Source organism: Euleptes europaea, chromosome 13 (assembly GCF_029931775.1).
Source record: "Euleptes europaea isolate rEulEur1 chromosome 13, rEulEur1.hap1, whole genome shotgun sequence".
NCBI lineage: Eukaryota > Metazoa > Chordata > Lepidosauria > Squamata > Sphaerodactylidae > Euleptes > Euleptes europaea.
In genome coordinates, this window is record NC_079324.1 from 48,706,857 (window position 1) to 48,732,287 (window position 25,431).

The following is a 25,431-nucleotide window of genomic DNA, read 5'->3' on the forward strand; positions in this document are numbered from 1 at the left end:
TGGGAAAAACCCATACAAGCCACCCTGAGCTAAGAAGTAAATAAAGCCATACGTTCCATGCTTGAAAATTGCTCAGACACATTTTTTTCCTGTCTCCTTCCATCAGCCAACAAGACTACCTTATACTGATAGCACCTTAAAGACTAACAAAATTTCTGTACCTGAAAAAGTGAGCGGTGGCTCACGAAAGCTCATACCCTGCCAGAAATTGTGTTAGTCTTTAAGGTGTCACTGGACTCTTGCTCTTTTTTACTGCTCTGTGTGTGTGTAAAGTGCTGTCAAGTCGCAGCCGACTTATGGCGACCCCTTTTTGGGGTTTTCATGGCAAGAGACTAACAGAGGTGGTTTGCCGGTGCCTTCCTCTGCACAGCAACCCTGGTATTCCTTGGTGGTCTCCCATCCAAATACTAACCAGAGCTGATCCTGCTTAGCTTCTGAGATCTGACACGATCAGGCTAGCCTGGGCCTTCTCACTGCTACAGACAGACTAACATGGCTTTTACCCATCGTGATCTACCTCATACTGGGTTAGACCTTTGGGTCCATTCAACCTTTCATTCGCTACTCCAGCAGGCAGTGACACTGTAAGGCTTCAGGCAGAGATTCTCAGCCCCTCTAGCCAAGACCTTTTAGTCTGCAACGCTGGTGACTGAAACAGGAACCTCCTGCATGCAAAGCATGTGCTGGGGGCCACTGAGTTCTTCTCCATTCTCTATAGACCAGCGTCTATAGAGAAATCGCTAAGGGTTCCACAAGAAATAGTGATGAGTAAGCTAATCATATGTAATCATATGTAGAGGTTTCCTGATACATGAATATTGTTTTAAGGGTTCCACAAGGTTAAAATGGTTGAGAAACGCTGCTATAGTCTCATGGAAACCAGTAAGAAGGGGGCCTGCAGCATAAGCAGTGGAAGTTGAATATACTGCTGATCAAGGAAGGCTGTATTCTGGTGATGGATGTCAATGAAGCAGGACTTTCTCTACTCCCCAAGCAAGTGTTAAGGTGCTCCACGAACCTTCAGAAAAAGGGGGCACTGATTCTGGGCCTGCGGGCAGGATGACCAGAACCACTGAGGAAGGTTCTCAGCTTTGGCAGTAGAGACAAAGTACCCCAGGGCAAGAGGCTGTTGCTTCAGCTCTTCGGGAGCTTCCCGGGAAAGGAGACGTTCTCCTTGGCTCTGGAGAAACAAGAGGAGGAAAGTGAGTCAGGCATCAAAAGCAAGTCATCTGGGAGCATGTGCAAGACAATAGCAGGGGGCGAGAGGAGAGACAAAACCCACTTGGCTTGTGGTTAGGAGCATCCCTTGGCATGATTTGGGCAGAGGCTGATGATAGAAACCGGCATATGACCCAGCCAATATTGGCCTTCCCCCAGAATATTGCAAATATAACCCCCTCCCCAATTTCTTATTCTTGCAGCATTCTAAACTAATTCAAGAGAACACACGCTAGAGCTAGAAAAGCGCACAGGACAAGAAACATTAGTGGTTCCAGTGGTCTCTCATTGCTAGTTGATACTTGAGGATTTCTGTATAGGCTGATACGGTAAGCTGTCTTATTTCCTTCAAACCAACCTGACACTTTGCAATCAAGGCAGGTCTATACATTACATGTATCACTCTGGTTATTTTAGCTACACAGAATATGCAGTTGTGTATAACAAACATCCATGATGGTTTAATGGTAGAAATTCTGATCATACTGCAAAGTGAGGTCAAACTCTGAAGCAGCAGTCAATGGTTTTACTATTTAAGTAAAAAAACAAATTTAAATTTATAACTGGACTAGACTGGAAGGCAAGCAGCTTCTGTCAATTTCAGAAATAAGGGAAACACGATAATTCTTGAAACGAAGAGGTGACTTTGCGTTGTTTTTCTTCCATTTAAACATGCAGATATTCCCAATACTTTCATGTACCAAAAAGAGGCTGCATTCTTATAATGGGGGGAAGGGCCACAGAACCTGGGAACACCTAGTCTGAACTGAAATGGCATCTCACATGAACACGTGAAGCTGCCTTATACTGAATCAGATTCTTGGTCCAGTATTGTCTACTCAGACCGGCAGCGGCTCTCCAGGGTCTCAGGCGGAGGTCTTTCACATGACCTACCTGCCTACTCCCTTTAACTGGAGTTGCTGGGAACTGAACCTGGGACCTTCTGCATGCCAAGCAGATGCTCTACCACTGAGCCATGGCTTCTCCCTCTGGAGAAACCATCCTCCAAAATTCCTGACCACCCCCCTTAATACTCGAAAGAAGTGTGCATTATCTACAGGTGCACTCATGCAGTCTTTACAAAGGAAACAACAAGAAGCAGTATTCCATGGGTATGCAACAGATGAGAACAGAAGCGGCTTATGACAAGGCCCAGTCAACTTCTTATCTCCCACAACAGTCAATGATGATAAATGCTTATAATAGCTTTCACTATGTTGTGGGCAACCAAAGACAACACCCAGCCCACTTGCCCACTCACAGACACCCCCCAAAAAAGCATAGAATAGCTCTATTAACTGACAAGGAATACTTTTTTTTTTAATCGAAAGTGAAAACATATAACCCCAGCAAAGCTTGAATAGGATCTAGAACTGCAGCTGCTTCCAAACGCAGTAGCCACAAGGTTAACTTGGGGCTTGCTGAAATTAACCTTTTTGAAATTTATACCTTTCTCCCCCAAATGGGGACCCACACGGTTCTCTTCTCCACCACCTTATTCTCACAAACTCCATGAGGCAGGTTAGACAGAGAGACACACAGACAGAGGCTGGGCCTGGGTCACCCAGCAAGCTTCCAGGGCAGAGATGGGACTCAAACCTGGTTCTCCCTGATCCCAGCTAACCATGACACTGACACCCATATTGAACAAGCTGCAGTAGCTTCCACTATGTTTCCAGACTGAGTGCAAAGGGTGGGTTTTGGACCTTTAAAGCCTTCAACAGCTTGGGTACAAGATGCCAAAAGGATTGCCTCCACCTGCATGTTCACTCCTGGCAAGATTAGCCAAGGTGGCTCTACTGAAGGAACCTGCATAGTCATAGGTATGTCTGGTAGGGACCCACCCAATGGTCTTCTGAGTTCCCCCTTCCCTAGCTTCCTCACTGCAGGCAACTGAAAACTCTTGAAGTCCTCTGAGGAAAAAAAACAAACCCAGATTTTATCCTTGGGTTTTAGCTGTACTGGTTTTATGCTCTCCTGTTTCTGTTTTAAAGGTAAAGGTCCCCTGTGCAAGCACTGGGTCATTCCTGACCCATAGGGTGACGTCACATTCCGACGTTTACTAGGCAGACTTTGTTTACGGGGTGGTTTGCCAGTGTCTTCCCCAGTCATCTTCCCTTTACCCCCAGCAAGCTGGGTACTTATTTTACCGACCTTGGAAGGATGGAAAGGTGAGTCAACCTTGAGTCAGCTACCTGAAACCGACTTCAGTTGGGATCGAACTCGGGTCGTGAGCAGAGCTTGGACTGCTGTACTGCAGCTTACCACTCTGTGCCATGGGGCTCCTCGTTTCTGTTTTACTAGTTTTTGTTTGTTATTATTTTATGCTGGTTTTATCGTCCCTTATGTTTTATTTGTGAGTTGCCTTAAGTGGGCATTATGCCTATGATTGCACCATACAAATCAGTGAACTAAAACAAACTGTGAATTGTATCGGCTTCACAAAGCGGACTGGGCTCTAAGTTCACCAACTGTTGGAGATTTGAGAAGGAAAGTGGGCACTGACAACCCCCAGGGATCAGCTGGGACAGAGATTGCCACTGCTGAAAGGACTTGGCACCAACTGGTAGCGGAAAGATGGAGACAAGTTTTCTTCCGATGTTCAAACAGTGTAATAAGTATTTCCACATGGAAGAGAAAGTAATTCTCAGGGCTCTTACATGACCGCAGCAACAAACTAAGCAGAAGTAAAACTTTTATTGCAGTCTGCAATATTTTGGAGATATGTGAGCTCTACAGGGATCTACCATTTACTGAAAAAAATCTCCCCCTGTCCCCTCCAGGAGAGGTCATGTTGAAGCAGAATTTCCTTATGCATCAAGCTATCGGTGCAAATTCTCAAAATAATCCATTCCTCCTCACATTAAATCTTAATGTGCCTCAAAACATGCCAAAGATGAAAATCCAACAGCAGGCTATGGAAGCATTCGCACTGGCAAACTTGGGCAATCAATTACAAGGGCTATGGATGAAGAGGTGCCCTCCCTTGGGGGAAGGGGGGATGATCACACACTGCTGGTTTTGTAAAAACAAAAATTACACCTCAATTACCAGAGTTGTGTTAATGGTTAAACAGCGCTGCTTCAAAAGGCATTCGCCTAGAAGAGGCCTCATCAGGTTTCCAAGCTCCCTGATCACTCATCTCATCGTAGTAGAAACTGAAGCAACACAGAATTGCCACAAAATATTTAGAACAATCTTCAAAGATTGCTACAACTCGGTAGGAACCACTAACAACCTGGACAAGCTGGAATTCTAATTTCTAATTTCCAACATTCCACTTACTTAGATTCTAATTTCCAACATTCCACTTACAGCAACTGCCAGAGAAATTCCTATTTGCCAACCAAAATAAATCCACATATTAGCCACTGCTAAGGAGTAGCTGTGCTAAAAAAAAGAAAACACCTGGACAAAGTGAACAGTGACCACTTCACATGAAGCTGCCTTATACTGAACCAGACCCTTGGTCCATCAAAGTCAGTATTGTCTACTCAGACTGGCAGCGGCTCTCCAGGGTCTCAGGCAGAGTCCTTTCACATCACCTACTTGCCTAGTCCCTTTCACTGGAGATGCCGGGGACTGAACCTGGGACCTTGTGCATACCAAGCAGATGCTCTACGACTGAGCCATGGCCCCTCCCCCTTCAATACCAGTCACTGGAATACATCCATAACCTTCAGACTTTAAAACGTCATTCAGTTCTGAGTGGGAGAAGGAAACAGATGTTATTCTTGCTGCTGTTGTGAAACTCACAGATGTGAAATCACTCAGGAGAGCAACATCAGAACCCTTCCACTGACTTTATTACCCCCATTATCCTCCATTTATTTGGAGAGAAGATGAAGCAACGTGTACGCTCACCAAAAACACTCTAAGTCCTACTGCTGCTGCCATCCTGTTAAAAGCACGCTGCCTGCAGTCTCGTTGAGCTTCCCCAGCAAAGGATTGTGGACATTTATAATAACCCCCGTGAAGTGTTTTGCACCACAGAGACGGCAAGTGGTGAACTCCACTAAACACCCCCAACATTATGCTCAGTTTACGGTTTTTGAAAAGAAAAGCATTTTCTTTCTGAAATTAACAAAATTAATTTGCATTTTAAATAAGCTTTGATGTTGGAAGAAGCCTCTTAAAAGCCACTTTAAAGTAAAATTAACTACTGAGCTGCAGGCACCCTGGGCTAAGAAAACAAAATTTGCATAAAACTCCAGCACCTGGAGAGTTTGTGTTCCGAAGTGTGGTTTTATGATTAGCAGAAAAACCCTCTCCTCTTACGAAAACTCTTCTGCTGAGGCTTAAATCAGCCCCGTTTCCAGAACAAAGTCCTTACATATGGTTTCCTGATACCTCAGTGCACTGTGGAAGAATCGGCTTAATGCTAAACTATCATGATTGCTGCTGGATTCCAGGAATTAATTAATGTACACAGTATTACCTGAAGCAACACAGAGTTCTTTACAAAAAGCTCCTTGGGGACTGAACTCGGAGGGAGAGAGACAAAAGAAAAAAAAGCTTGAAAGCAACGCTGATATAGAAAGCTGAGTCATTAAAAGGTTTAGCCCCTCGGCCACAGCATGACTTTGGCTTGTTAAGTTAAAGCCACTTACCCGACTATGCTGGAAAGATGGTCCTACTCCACACCCAGGAGAGCCAGGGGAAGGGACGGGGGACGAGTTTGGAGATGAGTGGAGGTTCCCAGTAATTAAAATTCCAATGTCATTGTCCATGTCATCCGGGAATGGAAGGTCAAACATGTCATCTGAAAGAAGAAATAAAGGCAAAAGAAGAGGTTGGGTATCTTTGCCATATGGTACATGGCACTCCTTGCATTCCACTTGACACTTGATGGTATTGCTTTACTCTGCTCCGGTTAGACCTCACCTAGAGTACTGTGTTCAGTTTAGGGCACCGCAATTTAAAAAGGATGTGGACAAGCTGGAAAGTGTCCAGAGGAGGGCAACAAATATGGTGAGGGGTCTGAAGACCAAGTCCTAAGAGGAAAGGTTGAAGGGAGCTGGGTATGTTTAGCCTGAAGAGGAGAAGACTGAGAGGGGATATGATAACCATCTTCAAGTACTTGAAGGCTGTCATTATAGAGGATGGTGCTGAGTTGTTTTCTGTTGCGCCAGATGGTCGGATCAGAACCAACAGGTTGAAATTAAATCAAGAGTTCCTGTCTAATAATTAGTAACTAATCTATTTATATAAGTCTTGACTAATGGACTATTATAAACATAAACTTTGATTAATAGCTGTGCCTGTTTTTCCATTATAAAGTTATATCAATTATAGACAAGAAATTTTTTGAATCTTAGTTACCTCTGCTATCCTGCTGTAAAATTAAAATACCAGTAACCCATTTCATTCTAAGGAAAAAATTATTAAATCACACATATCTATCAAAGAATGGCTGCCACTTCTGCTTGAATTCATCTTTGGAATATTTGTTAAATCCTGAGTTAAGATAAGAAAGGTTACTATGGGGTATAAGATAGGCGGTCTGAGTTAGCTTGGGCATGGGCAAAGTATGAATTGTAAAATTTTCCCTGTCTTTCTCCTTTTCTTTTTTCTGTACCCTCAATTAAAAATGAATAAAATAAAAAAAGAGTTTGTGTCTAGACATTAGGAAAAAATTTCTAACAGTTAGAGGGGTTCCTCAGTGGAACAGGCTTCCTCGGGAGGTGGTAAGCTCTCCTTCCCTGGAGGTTTTTAAGCAGAGGCTAGATGGCCATCTGTCAGCAATGCTGATTCTGTGACCTTAGACAGATGATGAGAGGGAGGGCATCTTGGCCATCTTCTGGGCATGGAATAGGGGGTCACTGGGGGTGTGGGGGGGAGGTAGTTGTGAATTTCCTGCATTGTGCAGGGGGTTGGACTAGATGACCCTGGTGATCCCTTCCAACTCTATGATTCTATGACTTACTGATATCGTGTTTTGGAAAGAAAGCATTCCTACTCACCAGTGTACTAGCCATGATTTAACATGCAGCTTAACCAAGGCTATTGGGTGAAAACTGGCTTGAAACTTGCTAACTTCTTTTTTCATATTGTTATACTCTGCAAGAAGCTGACAACAACTGTTTCATATAAACAGAGGTAGCAGAATCTCTTCTATAAGGAGGCTATACTCAAAGGAATGGTTACCGACACTGTAGAGTCCTGCCCGGAACTATTTTCATCACACCCTTTGGTGAATACTGGGATTAACCATTGAAATCTGGTGAGGTAAACCGGGGGTGTCGAGCAACAGAGTTTGGACATGTGGTGGTGGAAAGGGCCATCAAGTTGGAGCCAGCTTATGGGGACCCCTTAAGGTTTTCAACAGAGGTGGTTTGCCACTGCCTGCATCTACACAGCAACCTTAGACTTCCTTGGTGGTCTCCTATCCAAATACTAACCAGGGCCGACCCTGCTTAGCTTCCGAAATCTGATGAGATTGGGCTAGCTAGGGCATGTTTTTATACAAGAGCTGTTTTTGAGGAGTTCATTAAAAATATATATTTTAAAATATTCTAAGCATTCACTTCAATCCAACTGCAACAATGGATTTCTTTATTTAATTTAAAACATCTGTATCCCACCCTTTCTGCCTAGGTAGGGCTCTCAAGGTGGCGAACATGAACACATGAAGCTGCCTTCTACTGAATCTGACCCTTGGTCCATCGAAGTCAGTACTGTCTACTCAGACCGGCAGCGGCTCTCCAGGGTCTCAGGCTGAGGCCTTTCACATCACCTACTTGCCTAGTCTCTTTAACTGGAGATGCTAGGGATTGAACCTGGGGCCATCCAAGCAGGTGCTCTACAAACTGAGCCACATCCCCTCTCCAAACAACTTTTAAAACAGTACTATATGAAAACAGCAATTAGAAACAAAGAAGAATGAGGGTCAGTAAAGGAAGACCTAAGGAAACAGAAAATGTTCACCTGCAGTCAGAAGACAATGATAGAGGGGGCACCTGAAGCAGGGCCCCTAAAGATGGTAGTAATGGTTGGATAGGTTTCTATGGGACTAGGTGGTCATAAAAGTATGCAGGGTAAATTGAATGTTGGAGCAAATTAGCTTTATTCTGCATCACTGGCAGAGTATAACATTGTAAAGATGTAATGTCTGCACAAAGGCTCTGTTTGAGTTCCTTGGGGGTATTATTGATTATTTCATCATCTCTGGATAGAATACAATTACAATTACACATCAAACTGACTTGGAGCTAAGGAAATTGGGCAGCTTAATGAGCTTTTGCAACTTCTGGCTCACACAGGAGTGGGAGGAGAATCATCAATGTTCAACAGGCTTCTTCTTAAGTGCTTCAGGAATCACCTACTTTCCTTGTGACAGACACTTCTAGAGCCATAAAAAGTGAAGGGGATCAACAGAGCTTGTCCCTGAAAGGAGGCAAAATCCTCACCTGCACCTTAAATAAGCAACTTGCCACTTCTGCAAGATGAGAAGCACCAACAAAGATCCTGACTTTCCAAACAGACTTTGGCTTGCTGGATTTCTGCCTGCTTCTCGGTTTGGTTACGAATCATTTGCTCAGCCTATTAAGTGTGTTAAGTAATCTTTTTCTTTCTTTCTAAAAGAACTTTGTGTGAAATGACTATGACTGCTCATTGGTTTACTGATGCAGAAACGCTGTGACACTTTACAGGTCTCAAAAGATATTTTTTTATTTGCAATGGGTCTCTTGTTAAAGCAAGAAAACTGCATATGAAACATACATTCTTATTGCTCAGTCATCTGAGACAGAGTTATCATTACTTGACTGCTTCAGATGATGGAAAGTTAGTAATTTGAACACAGGGAACAAAATAACTTTACACACTATGACACTAATGCTATAGAGGCACCGTCCTTTATGATATGCTGAAACCTGTACAAAAAGGCACTATTGGGGGACAAAAATAAAATGTACAAGACAGAGCAGAGACCAACCTTTGCAGCTCAAAGTAAGTCTTTATTAAATGTTACTTTCAAGGAGACTGAAAGCCCTCATCTCCACCATTAATTCCTTTCATAGTAGCATTTTGCCTGATCAGCAGCTGCTGTTAAAATTTCTTCTCTCTCCCAAGCTATCTGGATCTTCACCTATCAGGGGGTCACACAGGCAGTATGATGATTTAATGAAGCCAATCTGGACTGAGTACAAAAAAACATTGCCCTCACTCTGAATGGGTGAACATGGGCAAACTGAATACCGGGAGGGGGGAGAGAGGACTGGGGCAGAGGAGCAGTCCACCCAGTTAGCGACAGCCTCAGAAGGGCGTCAGCTGGTAAGCTGGGTGGACAGTACACCAGCAAGACACCCATTCGCTCCCTGGCTCCCCATGCCAGGCCTACACACTCAGTGCCAGAGATCTTTGACATGGGGACCCTTTGGAAGGGAAAAAAACATCTTGGAGAAGAATCACTTCTCCATCCCTGTCCTTCTGTTTGAGATTGATGAAGAAACCTGGTGTTGTTAACAGCGTGAAGGGAACCGCGTCCTCCTCACTCAGTCACACAAGCCAGGTCGTAATTACTCTTCCTGATAAACTCCAGAAGGGTATAAGTTTGGCTACTCCATACATTTTGGAAGTGGGCCAATTTCCATCATATGAGTCTATTGTGCATCTTCCTATGCCAAAAGGAGCAGCAAATGGCAGCCACAAGTGATTTAATCCCGTTTATTAAACTACCCTCTCCAAGCCTGCACAAAGAGTAGAAACCACACCGTGTTCTGCTTAGCCTCCAAGGCACAAATGAGAGAGCTAATAGCTGCAAAGCTTTTTTAATTATTAAACACAGAACAGGTTGAGAAAATTAAATCTAACACCCTTTTGGAAAACGCTAGCCTTTGGACACGGCTCCAATTAGCATGTGAAGCCCTGAAGGCTGGGTTAATACAGGTTAAATATTTGTAAACATCGTGTTCAGGCAGGATTCTGGGGCTGTGAAAGGCTAGTGGCACGTATGTATTAAGATTAGGCTTTCCCTGAGAGGCCCACTGAGTTCCAGTGTCAGATCAAAGCAGGCTTTTTAATTTAAAGGTGGTGGGGAATATCCACACTGCAACTTTCTTCAAGCTTGAAGAACTGTCCTTGTAACTGCTTCCGTATTTTGGAAAGGCACTGAAGAAAGATTTTGTAGTTTATTGACAAAGCTAATTATAACCTTGCTTACAATACAAACCTGCTTTATACTGAATCAGACCTGTGGGCAATCAAAGTCAATATTGTCTCCTCTGATAGGCAATGGTGATCCAGAGTCTCAGGAGTCTCACAAAACCTACTATTGGATCCTTTTAACTGGAGATGCTGGAGACTGAACCTAGGACCTTCTGGATGCAAAGTGGATGCTCTTCCACTGAGCCACAGCCCTTCCCTAACAGTGTCATCCCTCTGGCAACCAATAATTTTAACCTTTTTTCTTATTGAAACTGCTCACCCCCAGGTAGCTCTAATGCTCTCCTCCGGACCATTACTAGTTCTATTACTGAGAGCCAGCATGGTGTAGTCACTAGAGTGTCAGACTAGGATCTGGGAGGCCCAGATTCGAATGCCAATTCTGCCATGGAAGCTTGCTGGGTGACCAGGGGACAGGCACACTTTCCCAGCCTGACCTATCTCACAGGGTTGATGCAAGGTTGAAACAGAGTTGGGGGGGAATGTTGTAAGCCACTTTGGGACCCCGGTGTTACAACCTGCATGAAATGTGAGCTGGGGAGGTGTGGTGAGCACTACATCTAAAGGGGGGGGGGATCAGGATTCCAGTCTCCACTTAGCTGCAATGCTTGCTGAGTGGCCTCAGCCGAACTAGAATCATAGAGTTGGAAGGTACCACCAGGGGTCAGCTAGTCAACCCCTGTACAATGCAGGAAATTCACAACTACCCCCGCACTCCCAGTGACCCCTACTCCATGCCCAGAAGATGGCCAAGATACCCTCCCTCTTGTGATCTGCCTGAGGTCATAGAATAAGCATTGCTGATGCTTAAATAAGCATAGCCTTTGCTTAAAAATCTCCAGGGAAGGAGAGCTCACCACCTCCCGAGGAAGCCTGTTCCACTGAGGAACCGCTCTAACTGTTCTAATTCAATTTAAGCCATGCTATCTGAATAGTATGATGCCAGCTATTGAAAACAGCCAACTATAAACCCACATAAATATTTGCCTGGAGGTTGCTGTTTTTTTTCTAATATTAAGAGAAGAAAATTCTCAGTAACCATCAAGCCCACCAAGACAGCTTGGTACATGCAGCCTGTAGATACTGATCAATCTGGGCCTCCTAACTGAGTGGCGCAAGAGCACTGGAGCATAACAATCTGTTCAAGGAAATCTTGATAATCTTCCACATCTCAGTGAATGACAAGAAGGTTCCATCAAGGCCGCAGGACCATTCACGGGAGTGTGAGGGCAGAAGCTTTGTGACACATTCCAAAGGGCAATCAGTCCCACCTCCTTCTGACTTACCATTATTAGGGCTAAATCCATCCTCATTTGGATAGTTCGCTGGAGCGACCTGGATGGTTGCAGAGGTTGGAAACACCAAGATGTGCGTACAGGAGGCATCCTGCGGTGTGTTCAGCTGGGACGACTGCAAGTTCAGGGCAGTGCTCCGGCCAAACACAGAACCCATGGTGACGGCATCTTTGAACAGTAGCACAAGACAGCTGTCAGGGCTCAGGTACCATTGCAAATGAGCGATCATGCATACAGGTATGAACTTTAGATTATTGCCAATAACACCGATCTTGAATGTGAACTCAACATATCCCCAGTGATTATGGGATTGGCAGCTATAGCCACAAAGATACACACCTTAAATGTGTGCAGGCTGAATGTTTAGAAGTGATTATCACAATGGCACATCTGTCCTTCCTCCAGGCTCACCGCCTGTTTTGCATGGTTGATAAGACTGCTCACAGAAAGCCCATTTACACAGAGTGTAAGTCATGGAGACCCAACCAATGTGAGCTTTAGCAAGTGGTAACGATTGTGTGCATTTGACACACACATTGTTTATTTATTATTATATTTATGTTCTGGCCTCTCCCCCATTCAAGGAGGCTGAAAGTAACTTACAAACAAGTGACTTGCAATTGTCATAGAGACAGAGAGACAGAGAGACAGACAGAGAGAGAGAGAGAGAGAGAGAGAATGATGGTATAGGACAAGAATGATGACCATAGAGATGTATTAGTGTATTTGTTATTAATGGGTCCAGATGGTTCTTTAGCTTGAAATATGAGGAGATCCTTTTTAATGTTAGTTATATACTGATTTAAACCAATTGTCATTCCATGATGGAACACGTTTTTTTTTTCTTCTTCTTTTTCTTTTAAGGCACCTGTATAAATGCATCTGCCAATATGGTTATTATGCCAATAAAGGTTCATGTATGTGTATGTGTGTGACTTACAAACACGGAGTCCATCTAAGCAGGCACAACACACAAGATCAAGTTAATAACAAAACAGCCACCAAAGAGTCCACAGTTAAACCTGAAACATAACTAAAAAGCAAGTAAATGTCAGCCTCCATCAAAGGCCCTCCTAAACAGTATTGTTTTGCACTGTTGTCTAAAGCCCGCCAGGAAAGGCATCTTCCAAATATCCTCTAGAAGCCTGATCTACAGGTGATGGCACCACCACCAAAAAGGCCCATGTCTGGGCTGCAGCTGACTTGATGGCCTTGGGCAGGGGGACAACCAGAAGAAATTGTGAGCAGACTGAATTTGGTGCAGAGTCACACTGTGAGAAACTATTATTTGGATCCCAAAGCCATGAAGAGTTTTAAGGATAAGAATAAAACCCTTATGAAAACATAATGTCTAGTGAATCGGCTGGCAGGCTAGCCAGTTCTTTCACTGCTCTTTAAACTTTACCCTTCCTCCACCTACCCCCTATTTTGTACAACAGACCTTTCCTTATGCTAACAGACTGAAATGGTGATCAACACATTTCAAGTTTTTATCAGAGTTTCAGAAGAGAAAAGCCATTCTCTGTCCAACGCCCTCATATTATATATATTTTCACAATGCAGAACATCACGATATGGTACTTAAACATGTGCCAGTAAGATATTTCAAGGAAGGGGAAAAATCACTGTTATACTGAAAATAAACCTTTAAAAATATATATTGAACAGGAGATGCCTGTACAGCTCACTAAGGACAACATCAGACAACAGGAAAGAATTACCTGGCATCACCACAAATGACCCTTGGGGCTCCATGGCAACCAAACAGGCACTGAGGATGGAGGGAGAGTCAGCAGATGAGATTCCACACATTCGACACACCTCCTTCAGCTGCTTGCTGATTGTCTGCAAAGAGCACTCCCCAAGCAAGATACTCCAGTCTGGAAAAGGAAGAGAGAGGTAAAACGCAACTGGCCTGTGGGAATTTTTTTTTTCATACTCAAGTCATACTTGTAACACAACATGAGTCGTAAAAAAGAGCAAGAATTCCAGCAGCACCTTAAAGACTAACAAAATTTCTGGCAGGGTATGAGCTTTCGTGTGTCACAGTTCACTTCTTCAGTCTTTAAGGTGCTACCGGACTCTTGCGCTTTTCTAGTGCTACCGGCAGACTAATGCGGCTACCCATCATGATCTAACAATACGAGCCATATGGGAAAAGAGCACTGCAGGGATGGATGGCCAGGACAGTGAAATTTCTGGCAGGATTAGTTTGAAAGCTACCTGCCACTGCCATCTCTCCTCTTTGCATCTTCTACAGAAATTCTTGTCCTTGCTCTGGTGTTCTCTTACCTAGGCCAGAGGTTCCCAAACTTTTTGAGTCGTGGAGAACTTTTCAGGAGAGAAATTCGTCACGGAGCACTAATTTTCACCTAGCACCTATATACTAAACAGAATGGCAGTAGTAATTTTCTTTCCAAACTCTTCATGGAGCACTAGATGTTTCACGGGGCACTAAGTGCTCCATGGAGCACATTATGGGAACCTCTGGCCTAGGCTATTGCTACCTGCTCCTTGCAAGCACGTTTCCTCCTACAGTCTCTCTTCTACATGAGTCTTCCTCTCACATCACTATGAGAATGTATAGCTCTGCATTCACAGGTGTTTTTTTCCCATAAATTTTAAGTTCCTAGTGCTTATGTTTAACGTCCTTGTCACTATCTGCTCATTTCGCCATGTACATCTCCTTGTCTCTGCTCTGCATGCTTTCTTTTTATCTACCCTTCCTTCTTGATCCCTTTTATTTTATTTCAACCTTTGGCCAACCACTGGTATTATACTTCATCTCTGCAGTTTATACTGGGGACTGCACTTTGCTTCCCTTTGCATTTTTAAGGGCTGTCCAGGTAGCAATCGGGAGAAACAAATCACCAGGAGCAGATGGGATATCAATAGAGCTATTCCAAGCCACAGAAACAGAGTCCATCAAAATCTTGACAAGAATATGCCAACAGATATGGAAAACAAAACAATGGCCCACAGACTGGAAACGATCCATTTACATTCCAATTCCCAAGAAAGGAGACATCAAAGATTGCAGCAACTATCGGACCATCGCATTAATTTCTCATGCAAGTAAAGTGATGCTCAATATCTTACAGCAAAGGCTGTTACCATATATGGAACGAGAAATGCCTGATGTTCAAGCTGGTTTCAGAAAAGGAAGAGGCACTAGAGATCATATTGCAAATACCGTATTTTTCGCTCCATAGGACGCACTGCTCCATAAGACGCACCTAGTTTTTAGAGGAGGAAAACAAGAAAAAAATCTTGTTTTCCTCCTCTAAAAACGCAGGCAGGGAGCGGGCGCGCGGGCGCGCCAACGCTCAGAGCGGGCGGGGAGGAGGCGGGCGGGCGCTCCAAGAGCTCAGAGCGAGCTGGGAGGAGCAGGGCGGGAGAGGCGCGCCAAGCACTCAGAGCGGGCGGGGAGGAGGCGGGCGGGCGCGCCAAGCCGCCCCCCCTCCGCTTCCCAGCTGGGAGGCGAGCAAGCGCACAGAGCGGGCTGGGTGGGCGCACAGAGCCGGCTGGGCGCGCTGGAACAGCGCGAGGCAGCTTTCCCCGGCTGCCTCCCAGCGCGCCCAGCCGGCTCTGTGCGCACATTCGCTCTATAAGACGCACCCACATTTCCCCTCACTTTTGAGAAGGAAAAAAGTGCGAAAAATACGGTATATGCTGGTTACTGGAGCATACGAGAGAATTTCAGAAGAAAATCAGCTTGTGTTTCATAGATTACAGCAAAGCTTTTGACTGTGTGGATCATGAAAAGCTATGGCTGGCTTTAAAGGAAATGGGTGTGCCACTACATCTGATCGTTTTAATGCGCAACCTGTACTCTGGACAAGAGGCCACAGTTAAAACAGAATATGGAGAAACGGAATGGTTTCCAATTGGCAAAGGTGTCAGACAAGGATGTATTTTATCTCCCTATCTCTTCAATCTATATGCAGAACATATAATTAGGAAAGCAGGATTAGATTTAGATGAAGGTGGGGTGAAAATTGGAGGGATAAACATTAATAATTTGAGATATGCTGATGACACTACATTATTGGCAGAAAATAGTGAAGATTTGAAACGACTACTGCTAAAAGTTAAAAGAGAAAGTGCCAAAGCAGGACTACAGCTGAACATCAAGAAAACAAAAGTAATGACTACAGGAGAATTACACAACTTTAAGGTTGACAATGAGGAAATTGAAATAATTCAAGACTTTCTATTCCTTGGCTCCACCATCAACCAAAAGGGAGACTGCAGCCAAGAAATCAGAAGGAGATTGAGACTGGGAAGGGCAGCCATGAAGGAGCTAGAAAAGATTTTGAAGTGTAAGGATGTGTCACTGGCCACCAAGACTAGATTAATTCATGCCATCGTATTCCCTATTACTATGTATGGGTGTGAAAGCTGGACAGTGAAGAAAGCTGACAGGAAGAAAATAGATTCCTTTGAAATGTGTTGTTGGAGGAGAGTGTTACGGATTCCGTGGACTGCCAAAAAACCAAATCAGTGGGTTATAGATCAAATCAAGCCTGAACTGACCCTAGAAGCTAAAATGACTAAACTGAGGCTGTCGTATTTTGGTCACGTCATGAGATGACAAGAGTCACTGGAAAAGACAGTCATTCTAGGAAAAGTTGAGGGCAGCAGAAAAGAGGAAGACCCAACAAGAGATGGATTGACTCAATAAAGGAAGCCACAGCTTTCAATTTGCAGGATCTGAGCAGGGCTGTCAAAGATAGGACATTTTGGAGGACTTTCATTCATAGGGTCGCCATGAGTCGGAAGCGACTTGACAGCACTTAACACACACACGCACAGGTAGCTACTGAACCTGCAATCAATTTAAAAAGCTGCACTGCCAAGTTACTATGGTCATTCATCCTTGCCATCTAATGTCCCAGTCTGTTCTTTTTCCAACTACAGGAAAGAATAGCAATTCTTTTTAGTGCCAGTGGTTCTCTTCCTGAGCAATCCGGTCAAATCTGCAAAACCCACGATGCATTTCTGAATCAAACCTTGCTCTAGCCAAGCACAAATGCAAAAAATCCTGCATCTAGCTCTGCACAAAAGGGAATACAACACAGCCAGCTCATTGTACTGGCATCGCCAAACCTGGAGTAGACGGAACAGCCTGGCCTTCAGCCACTTACCCTGTGAGGTCTACCCAGACTGTGCAGTGATATCCCAGAAAGGGAGTGCCTACCTGTCACCCTAATTATTCAGTTGTTACTACAGCTCAGCACTTAAATTACGTGCAAGTGACCCAAAACAAAACAGTTTGCATCTGGCTAACAAGCTTCTAGAGGGAGCCGCTGAAGTGTGCAAGGCAACACAGTTTCCACGGATTCAAAACTAGCAAGGTGATGGAGCTATGGAACTGAAAGGAAGAATGGAAGGTTCTGAGGGGAGGGGCCGTGGCTCAGTGGTAGAGCTTCTGCTTGGCATACAGAAGGTCCCAGGTTCAATCCCCGGCATCTCCAGTTAAAGGGACTGGGCAAGTTGGTGATGTGAGACCCTGGACAGCCGCTGCCAGTCTGAGTAGACAATACTGTCTTTGATGGACCAAGGGTCTGATTCAGTATAAGGCAGCTTCATGTGTTCATGTGAATGCTCAAGAGGTCGATGTGCAAGTAACTCGGAATAATCTTCTAATCTAACCGAGGCAGCGGCTAAGGGCCCAGAAGACGGACACCTGTTTCTGGGAAATAGAAGCAAGAAATCTTGCACATAAAAGCCCTGTCTCTGAGCCAAAGGGAAGGAGTTACTGAGGAAACTCATGTTTTCAATCTGTTCCTTATATTCACTCCATCTCCAGTGATTGGCATTGTAATCAAGAGAGATAACTGTTCTCTTCTCCAGGCATTTTACACGACTGGCTCTACTTTGTATCAGCTAATGGAAATGTGGGATTTATGTTGCCTTTCCCAGCAGCAGCAGATGCTATTCAATTGTTTTAACATTATGTTTCAGTTTTTAAGTTATATCATTAGCTTCACTTTTGATATTATAGGTCAACCACAACATGCTATTTCAGATTACTACTCTCCAGCTCAGAACACCTGCTCCAAGTTTCTTTCCAGAAGGTGAAACCACATATATTTCCTGGTTATCGCCATGTTAGTAGAATGGGGAACTTTGAGGGTTAGAAAGCCACCACTTTGCTTAAAATATGAAGGGGCTGAACACAGAGATGACAAAAAACAGAAAGAAATTATATAACTAAGGTACAGGATAGGAACAGTCAAACTTTGATAACTTGAAAGGACCTAACATGTTAAGAAAAACGATAGTGCCAAATTGGATTGTTCCAATTTCTACCTTAGTTAAATACTAACAGGGAAACCACAAAAACTTGCTTGGGTCACTTCATACTCCCCTGTGCCCTCTTCCTCATGCTATTTCCTCTTTCTCTCCTAACTTTTTCTTGTTGGTTATGCCAACACTGGCTATTTATGGAACTTTCATATCTTGTTGCCGTAGGACAAAACCAGGAAGCCAGAGTTCAAAATGCAGAGTGATTTAGGGGTGTTTTTTTTTGGGGGGGGGGGCTACAAAGCAAAAGCTACATGTGCACAGTATAGATTTTCTGCTAGCCCTCACACTCCTGGAGAAACATGGAAAGAAAAAAAGCTTTATATGTACAGAACATTAACTGAAGGGGATCTTGTATGCAGGCTGTCACTCCCAGCAAGGGCCAAGGCCTGCTTCAGATTGGGTCTTAGGCCCAATGGTGTCATGAACCATAGGCGTGGAGGGTAGGAAGCAGAAGCTGCCTACCTCTGATCTAGACTTGCTCACAAGTAGGCCACTTAACAAAAACACTGTGTGCTTCGGTCACTGTCTGACCCCTTATCCACTTTGCATCGCCTGTAATCACTATAGACACACAGAAGAGTAATGAGTAATGTGTGAACAGACTGCTGGACTTGATGGGCCTTGGTCTGATCCAGCAGGGCTTTTCTTATGTTCTTATGTAATTAAATCAGGAAAGTTCCCAGCTTTTGCCATAAAATATATTGTTTATGGGTGGTGAAAAGGCTCCGTTTCCTTTGGAGGTTTTGGAGGAAGGGCTGTACTGGCGTTGCTCAGGAATTGCTCCAGTCAGCCAAGTGATAACTGCTCAGTATGATTCTTCTCCTAGCATCAAAATTTACACTGCAGCATGACACTCTTTGACAGTGTGCAGCACCTTCTGTTAAGAGGCTACTACTACTACTTGGAGATCTCTTATGATTGTTTCTTTATTGTTTATAGTCCAGTCCTTGGCACAACAAACTGCAAGCAAATCCTATTTTCATCAGAATATGAAATAAGTTCAGGATCTACCAGCCATTGGCGAATACTAATACACCTAAAGTGAGGCATCCAAAACCTAGTAAGTGTAGAATAAGTACAACTGGTTCTACTATTACTTTATTAATATCTTAAAGGAACAATTAAGTTTTAAAAAAAATTCTGAGCAGCCCACCTTCATCTAGGGCTTGCGATTTTCAAAGCAATATAATTATAATCATTCGAATACTAATGAAAGTGCAAGACAATGTTTATCATGATTGTTCGGCAGACTATGAAGGAAACAAAAGATAATTTAACAACCTTTCAACTCCCCGTGGCCGAGTCGCCCAAGGCGGCCAATCACAACTCTCCAGGGCAGTGACGTCATCTGGACGATACCAATGCACCATTCCCACAGCTTCTGCAAACCAATTTTACGGGCCGACACCTTGCATCTTCTTGATCTGTGAAGAAGAGAGCACCGGGGTTCATTTGCATTTCAATCAGGTATTTCTGTCATTGCAAATCCTCGTCCCTGATGATCAGATACTTAGCCATCTTCTTTTCAATGTCGTATGACCATACAGCTCTCTTTCTGGCATTGTTTTATTCAGCTCAGCTGTGAAGTCACAAGCTAGCCTTAGGCAAGCCCCTATCACTAAGCTTTGCATCCGCAATAAGGGAACACAACGGCTTCATTGCACTGATGTGTGTGAAGCCCTTAAACACACAAAAGAGCTACATAAACGGTATTATCTATGATTCCGTAACATCAAAACCAGTTGCTGCAACATGCTGTACGTGGAGCCGTCCATGAAAGCAATGTGGAAACTTCCGTTGGCTCAGAACACAGTGGCCAGATTGCTCGCCAATACAAGCTGGCTGGAATACATCCCACAAATATTAAAAATTTTCTGTTGGCTACCGGTGGGATTCTAGAAACAATTCAAGGTGCTGCTTTTGACCAATAACACCTGCGTCTGAAGGACCTGAAAGACTGTATACTCTTGGATGAACATACTTGGATTTTCTGTTGCATACCTTTCTCCAGGAGCCCTCAGAGGTTAGGCAGGAGGCAACTGGAGACAACTACCGTATTTTCCGGCATATAAGACGACTTTTTAACCCAGGAAAATCTTCTCCAAACTGGGAGGTCATCTTATACGCCGGGTATCGTCTTTCCTCCCCGGCCTCCGCTTCAGCTTCCGCCTTTATGGGCTTCCCTCCCCTCTAAACCCCCCTTTAGCCCCGCCCTCCGCGGGCCGTCGGCTCAGTTCTCCCCTCGCCTTTAGCCTCGCCCTTGCCCCGGCGCGACCACCCCTCCGAAGACCCGGAGTGGCGCGCGGCCGCCTGTTCGGGCGCTCCCGCCGCTTGCAGAAAGAGCCGAAATCCAGCCTGGGCGGAGGTGACGCCAAGAGAAGCCACCCACACCCTCTCCGGCCGGGGGGCTGCACGTGCTGGATCAGGACTTTTCTCCAGGCAGGGCAAGGGCCAGAGGGAAGGGGCCCTTTTCCCCATGCTTTGCTGGGGGGCGGGGTGACACCTTCCTTGGGACATTCCCAAACTCTGTATTTTAATTCTAAAAATGGGGGGTCGTCTTATACGCCCAGTCGCCTTATACGCCGGAAAATACGGTATTCTCAGCAGCGGCTGTGGCGTATTCTCCTCAGAGACAGTCAGTTGGTGCCTACTTTGACCACTTAAAGGCCAGGTGAAAATAATTTAAACCTCCCATGTTCTGAAGATGTATGTTTTCTGATTTTAGCATTGCTGGCTTTCCTATTTTATCATGGTTGCACTGTTTTGTTTTGGTTGTTTTTACATTTTTTTTGTCTCATTCTTGTCAACCTTCCTTGACAGCACAGGCTGAAAGGCAGGGTAAAATCCTTAAACATTATCTCGGGGGCCAGGACTAAAGCCTGGTGCACCAATTTATTTTTTAATATAAATTTTGTCTCATGCCATTTCTAAGACACCCCCAACCCCATTTTAAGAACTAGGATGCAAAAACAGTCTAACATGGATGGTTATTCACACAGGCAGCTGGATAGGAACTTTGCCTTTGTTTCTCACATGCTATATGTGTGTGTGTAAAGTGCCGTCAAGTTGCAGCCGACTTATGGTGACCCCTTTTTGGGGTTTTCATGGCAAGAGACTAACAGAGGTGGTTTGCCAGTGCCTTCCTCTGCACAGCAACCCTGGACTTCCTTGGTGGTCTCCCATCCAAATACTAACCAGGGCTGACCCTGCTTAGCTTCCGAGATCAGGCTAGCCTGGGCCATCCAGGTCAGGGCCACATGCAATATACACGAGGCTTATCTCGTTTTGTTTTCATCGACAACTGTGAGAGATATGTTAAGAGAGTGTGACTAGACCAAGGCCGTCCACAAAGCCTCATACTGAGGGGGGAATTAAAAACTCAGATCTCCCCCCCAGTCCAAAATCCCAATCCAACACTCCAGCAAGTATATCACACCAGCTCTCTTATGCACACCATCAAGACAAAACAGAGAAATATAATCCTGTCTTTGTTTCCTACCTGTTCGGCAGATCTATGTTGACAATGCATGTTTCCAACAGTTCCCCGTGCAGGTCAGTACAGGAGGCCAGGAGCCAGCGCTGGTCATGGGACAAACAATATCCAACGAAGAGCACATTGTACTTTTGACTGGCTTCTCCAAAGGTCTCCCCCAGCTCTGTTTGTTTGTCTTTGATGGGTGCCAGGATAAATGGAGGGGAGTACAGCTGGATGGGACTGGGCCGCTGTAAGAACAGGACATCACATAAAGATATTAAAAAAGAAACGTGTTGTGGATTAGAAGAAGAGCTGGTTTTTATATCCCAATTTTCTCTATCTTGAAGGGTCTCAAACCGGCTTACAATCGCCTTCCCTTCCTTCCCCACAACAGACACCTTGTGAGGTAGGTGGGGCTGAGAGAGTTCTGAGAGAACTGTGACTAGCCCAAGGTCACCCAGCAGGCTTTACGTGGAGGAGCGGGGAAACAAATCCAGTTCACCAGATTAGCCTCCACCATTCACGTAGAAGAGTGGGGAATCAAACCCAGTTCTCCAGATTAGAGTCCACCACTCTTAACTACTACACCACGCTGGGTAACTATGAAGCAATACCACTAACTATAAAGTAATACAAGTTAAGAGTAGAGCAGCTATCAGCTTGTGGAAAACACTCTGTGTGGTGCCCAGTGCAGATACTGGATGGCTCCACCACCTACCCAGAGTTGGGACAGAGTTTGCAGGGGTGTCCTGATGTTTGAGTTCCAGCCAGCCCATACACATCATGGAGCACAAGCCCTGAGGTGTTATATGAGCACATATAAAGGAGACTGCTACAAGCTTGTGGTTTGCACCAGCAATCAAACAAACTTGTAGAAGAAATAAAAAAGTCAAAAGCCAAAAAGAATTAAAGACGATTCTTGGTCTAAAATATAAATGTAGGGTTAACCAGCTAGTCACAGCAAAATTTGCCATGGAAGTCAGACTTTCCCAAGGAGCAGCTTCAAGCAAATGCATATAATGGATGTAAAGACATGTGGAAAAAGTAAACATATCAACGTGCAGGTGTTTTTTTTTCAAACCCCCACTATACACACTAAACATCAACACGAGAAACCACAATGGACCACAAAATTAGGTGATAAATCCCCACTTTGAGAACAGACACTCAATCTTGAAGCAATGCAGTGGCAGTTCAAGAGTTTAATCTGCAACAAAATACACTGAAGGAAGAAGGCAAAGGTATGCTCGATCTTTGAGGAAGATATATGCTAGGCAAGGACAGCAGATGGTTCCATTGCCAATTCAGAATGAGACTAATGCACAGTCTTCTGGACTCAGTGGGCAGGATAAATTTGGATTCCCTGAAGATCCACTGATGGTGCAACCGATTAACTGTCAGCTAAATACCAGGCTCTTCCAGCAGAAATACTTTTAGAGTCTTTTTTGAAAGGGCTATATGTTTCAGTAGTAGCTTTACACCAGCAAAATGGGTGGTTAAGTCAATAAAAACTCCAGTTTAGCGTAATTAAGGTTGATGAGAGGCATAAGTAACCTCGTCTGTGTGTTTGCCTCAGTCCAAGAGAGAAGCACTGCAGTATTTACGAACACATGAAAAGGAAGCATATGATGCCTCAGAAGTGACTTCTACAATTCGGGGTGGGGGGGAATGCACTCAGCAAATCGAGTTGTACAGTTAACTTGTTTCATACACAGAAGCAGATTTAATAGCCCCGGAGGCCGCTGCTGCTTAAGATTCTCAAGCACCACTTGGAAGCACGTGCTTTGCAGGTCACTTGCTCTGTCCTTTATGTCTGCTCCTCACGGTAACTTGAGAAGGCGGTAATTTGGCATTTGTTTTACACACCATCTGCTATTTTGACTTTTCTGGGGGTTTTGAAAATCCCCCTGCACCTCTTGGGTTAAAGTACTCACCTCGGGGTTCTTGAGGGTCATCTCAATGCTGGCAGCTGGCCCAAAGCCAGTCAGAGACTTAATGTGAATCTGGGTGGGCAGTGGCCGTCTGCACTGGCAGTAGACTGAAAATGCCAGAGACTTCAAGTGCTGAATATAAAAGATCTGCTCATCCTTCATGGTCTGCAGCATATATTGGCAAGGCACAATCTGGAGTGTGATGGAGATGCAAGTCAATATTATAAGGCCATTCTGCTTTACTTAGGACCTCTTTGCACTTTTAAGTGTGTAAAGTGCATGCATACAACCATTTTACAAGACTGCAAAAACGCTGTAACATAAGAAACCTAACTAATGGTCAGGTACCTTCATCAGAGAGCTAACTCCATAAACAAAGGTAAACTCTTGTGGCTAAACCATGGCTTTGCTACCATATAATGTGTGACGCAGCCCATAAATTGCTCCACCCAGCAAACAAACAGAGGGTCACCTTTGCCACGGATTGCAGTGACCAAGAGGAAGTTCATCTAACTCTGAGCATGGCCCCAGGAATGCAGAAAAAATACACAAAATGGGCCCACATTCAGCTAGCGAACATCCAGCTTTGCAGATTTTTTTTTAAATTAAGGCAAATTTAATGTTTTAAAAAACTTAGTACATTCTAGTTTGTGAGAACCAAGCCACAGATTCTCGTCTGCACTTCATGGCGGCCAGGACTTTTATTGAAGTTTGAGTGTGCGTTATGGCAAGAGAGCTCTTCGCTACAGCAGGTCCCCATAACATCTAAGGTAGCCTGTCTTAACAGAATTGTGTGTATGTGTAAAGTGCCGTCAAGTCGCAGCCAACTTATGGCGACCCCTTTATGGGGTTTTCAAGGCACGAGACTAACAGAGGTGGTTTGCCAGTGCCTTCCTTTGTATAAAAGCCCTGGTATTCCTTGGTGGTCTCCCATCCAAATACGAACCAGGGCTGACTCTGCTTAGCTTCTGAGATCTGACGAGATCAGGCTAGCCTGGGCCATCCAGGTCAGGGCCTTAACAGAATTAGCCAACCTTTTATGCAAGCTTTGGCTCCTGGCTGTGCCACAGAGGTCAGAAATACAGTCAACTCTTCCAGTGCAGCTACATTCACAGACAAAACTGGAATGGTTCTACATGAGTATAAGTGTGAGAGTCCTTTGAAAAGGTTTGGTTTGCTATCAGTTCAGGGATTTATGCTGTACCCTATATTACAAAAATTTAACTGCAATATCATAATAAACATATGGAAATGCACAGCTCTTATTTGTTTGTTTATATTTTAGATTTATATCCCACTCACTACAGTGGGGCTCAGGGAGGCATGCCAACAGCATGCCAAATATACCTATAAAAACATACATATAAATAAGATTAAACTCCATAAAGTAATACAAATAATAAAGATAGCGCCCTAAACTCCCAGCAGAACTGATGCCTGAGACTAACAGACCCTCCACAAAGAAAATGGGGAGGGGGACCACGGGGAGCATACAGAAGGAGGGGGCTCTACCCAGTGACCTATGGATGTAATAGTGCAGTCAAAAGTCCTCAACCATGTGCCCAGCAGAACATCTCCGTCTTGAAGGGCCAGATCCCGCTGGGCCCTAGTCTCCTCTGACAGAGAATTCCACCAGGCAGGGGCCATGGCTGAAAAGGCCCTGGCCCTGGTTGAGGACAACTGGACTGCTTTCGGGCCAGGGACTTCTAGTAGATTTTGTGAACTAGAATGAAGCATCTTAAAATGTTTGTATAAATTGTGCTCTGAGGAAGAATCTCATAAGAGAATGTGCTGTACTCAAATTGTCATGTTACTTTTTATTTAAAGGCCTGTCTGCTGCCTTGGCTTCTATTGGCAAAACACCCTGTGTTTGAAAGCCAAGCTAGAGGTCCATATATATAAACACGATACATTAAGAGCTGGCATAACCATTCCTTAGCTCTATCCACATACATGCTACTGGCCCATGGGACAGTGCAGACACTTCTCCCAGGCACATAAAGCTGCTACAGTTTCTCTTTCATGTTCTTGTGAA

General features: G+C 44.4%; 1 protein-coding gene across 1 annotated transcript in view; it reads right to left on the reverse strand.

The window, feature by feature from the left end:
• The window catches only part of MED13L (mediator complex subunit 13L), a 213,554-nt gene that overhangs the window by 3,931 nt on the left and 184,192 nt on the right, over positions 1–25,431 (reverse strand). Inside the window, exons 23-29 of the mRNA XM_056859322.1 lie at positions 23,400–23,588; positions 21,490–21,713; positions 19,272–19,414; positions 13,400–13,558; positions 11,670–11,846; positions 5,829–5,980; positions 1,019–1,180 (exon numbers count right to left, since the gene is read on the reverse strand). Of these exons, the coding sequence (XP_056715300.1) occupies positions 1,019–1,180; positions 5,829–5,980; positions 11,670–11,846; positions 13,400–13,558; positions 19,272–19,414; positions 21,490–21,713; positions 23,400–23,588 (1,206 nt within the window). The remainder of the gene's footprint in view (positions 1–1,018; positions 1,181–5,828; positions 5,981–11,669; positions 11,847–13,399; positions 13,559–19,271; positions 19,415–21,489; positions 21,714–23,399; positions 23,589–25,431) is intronic.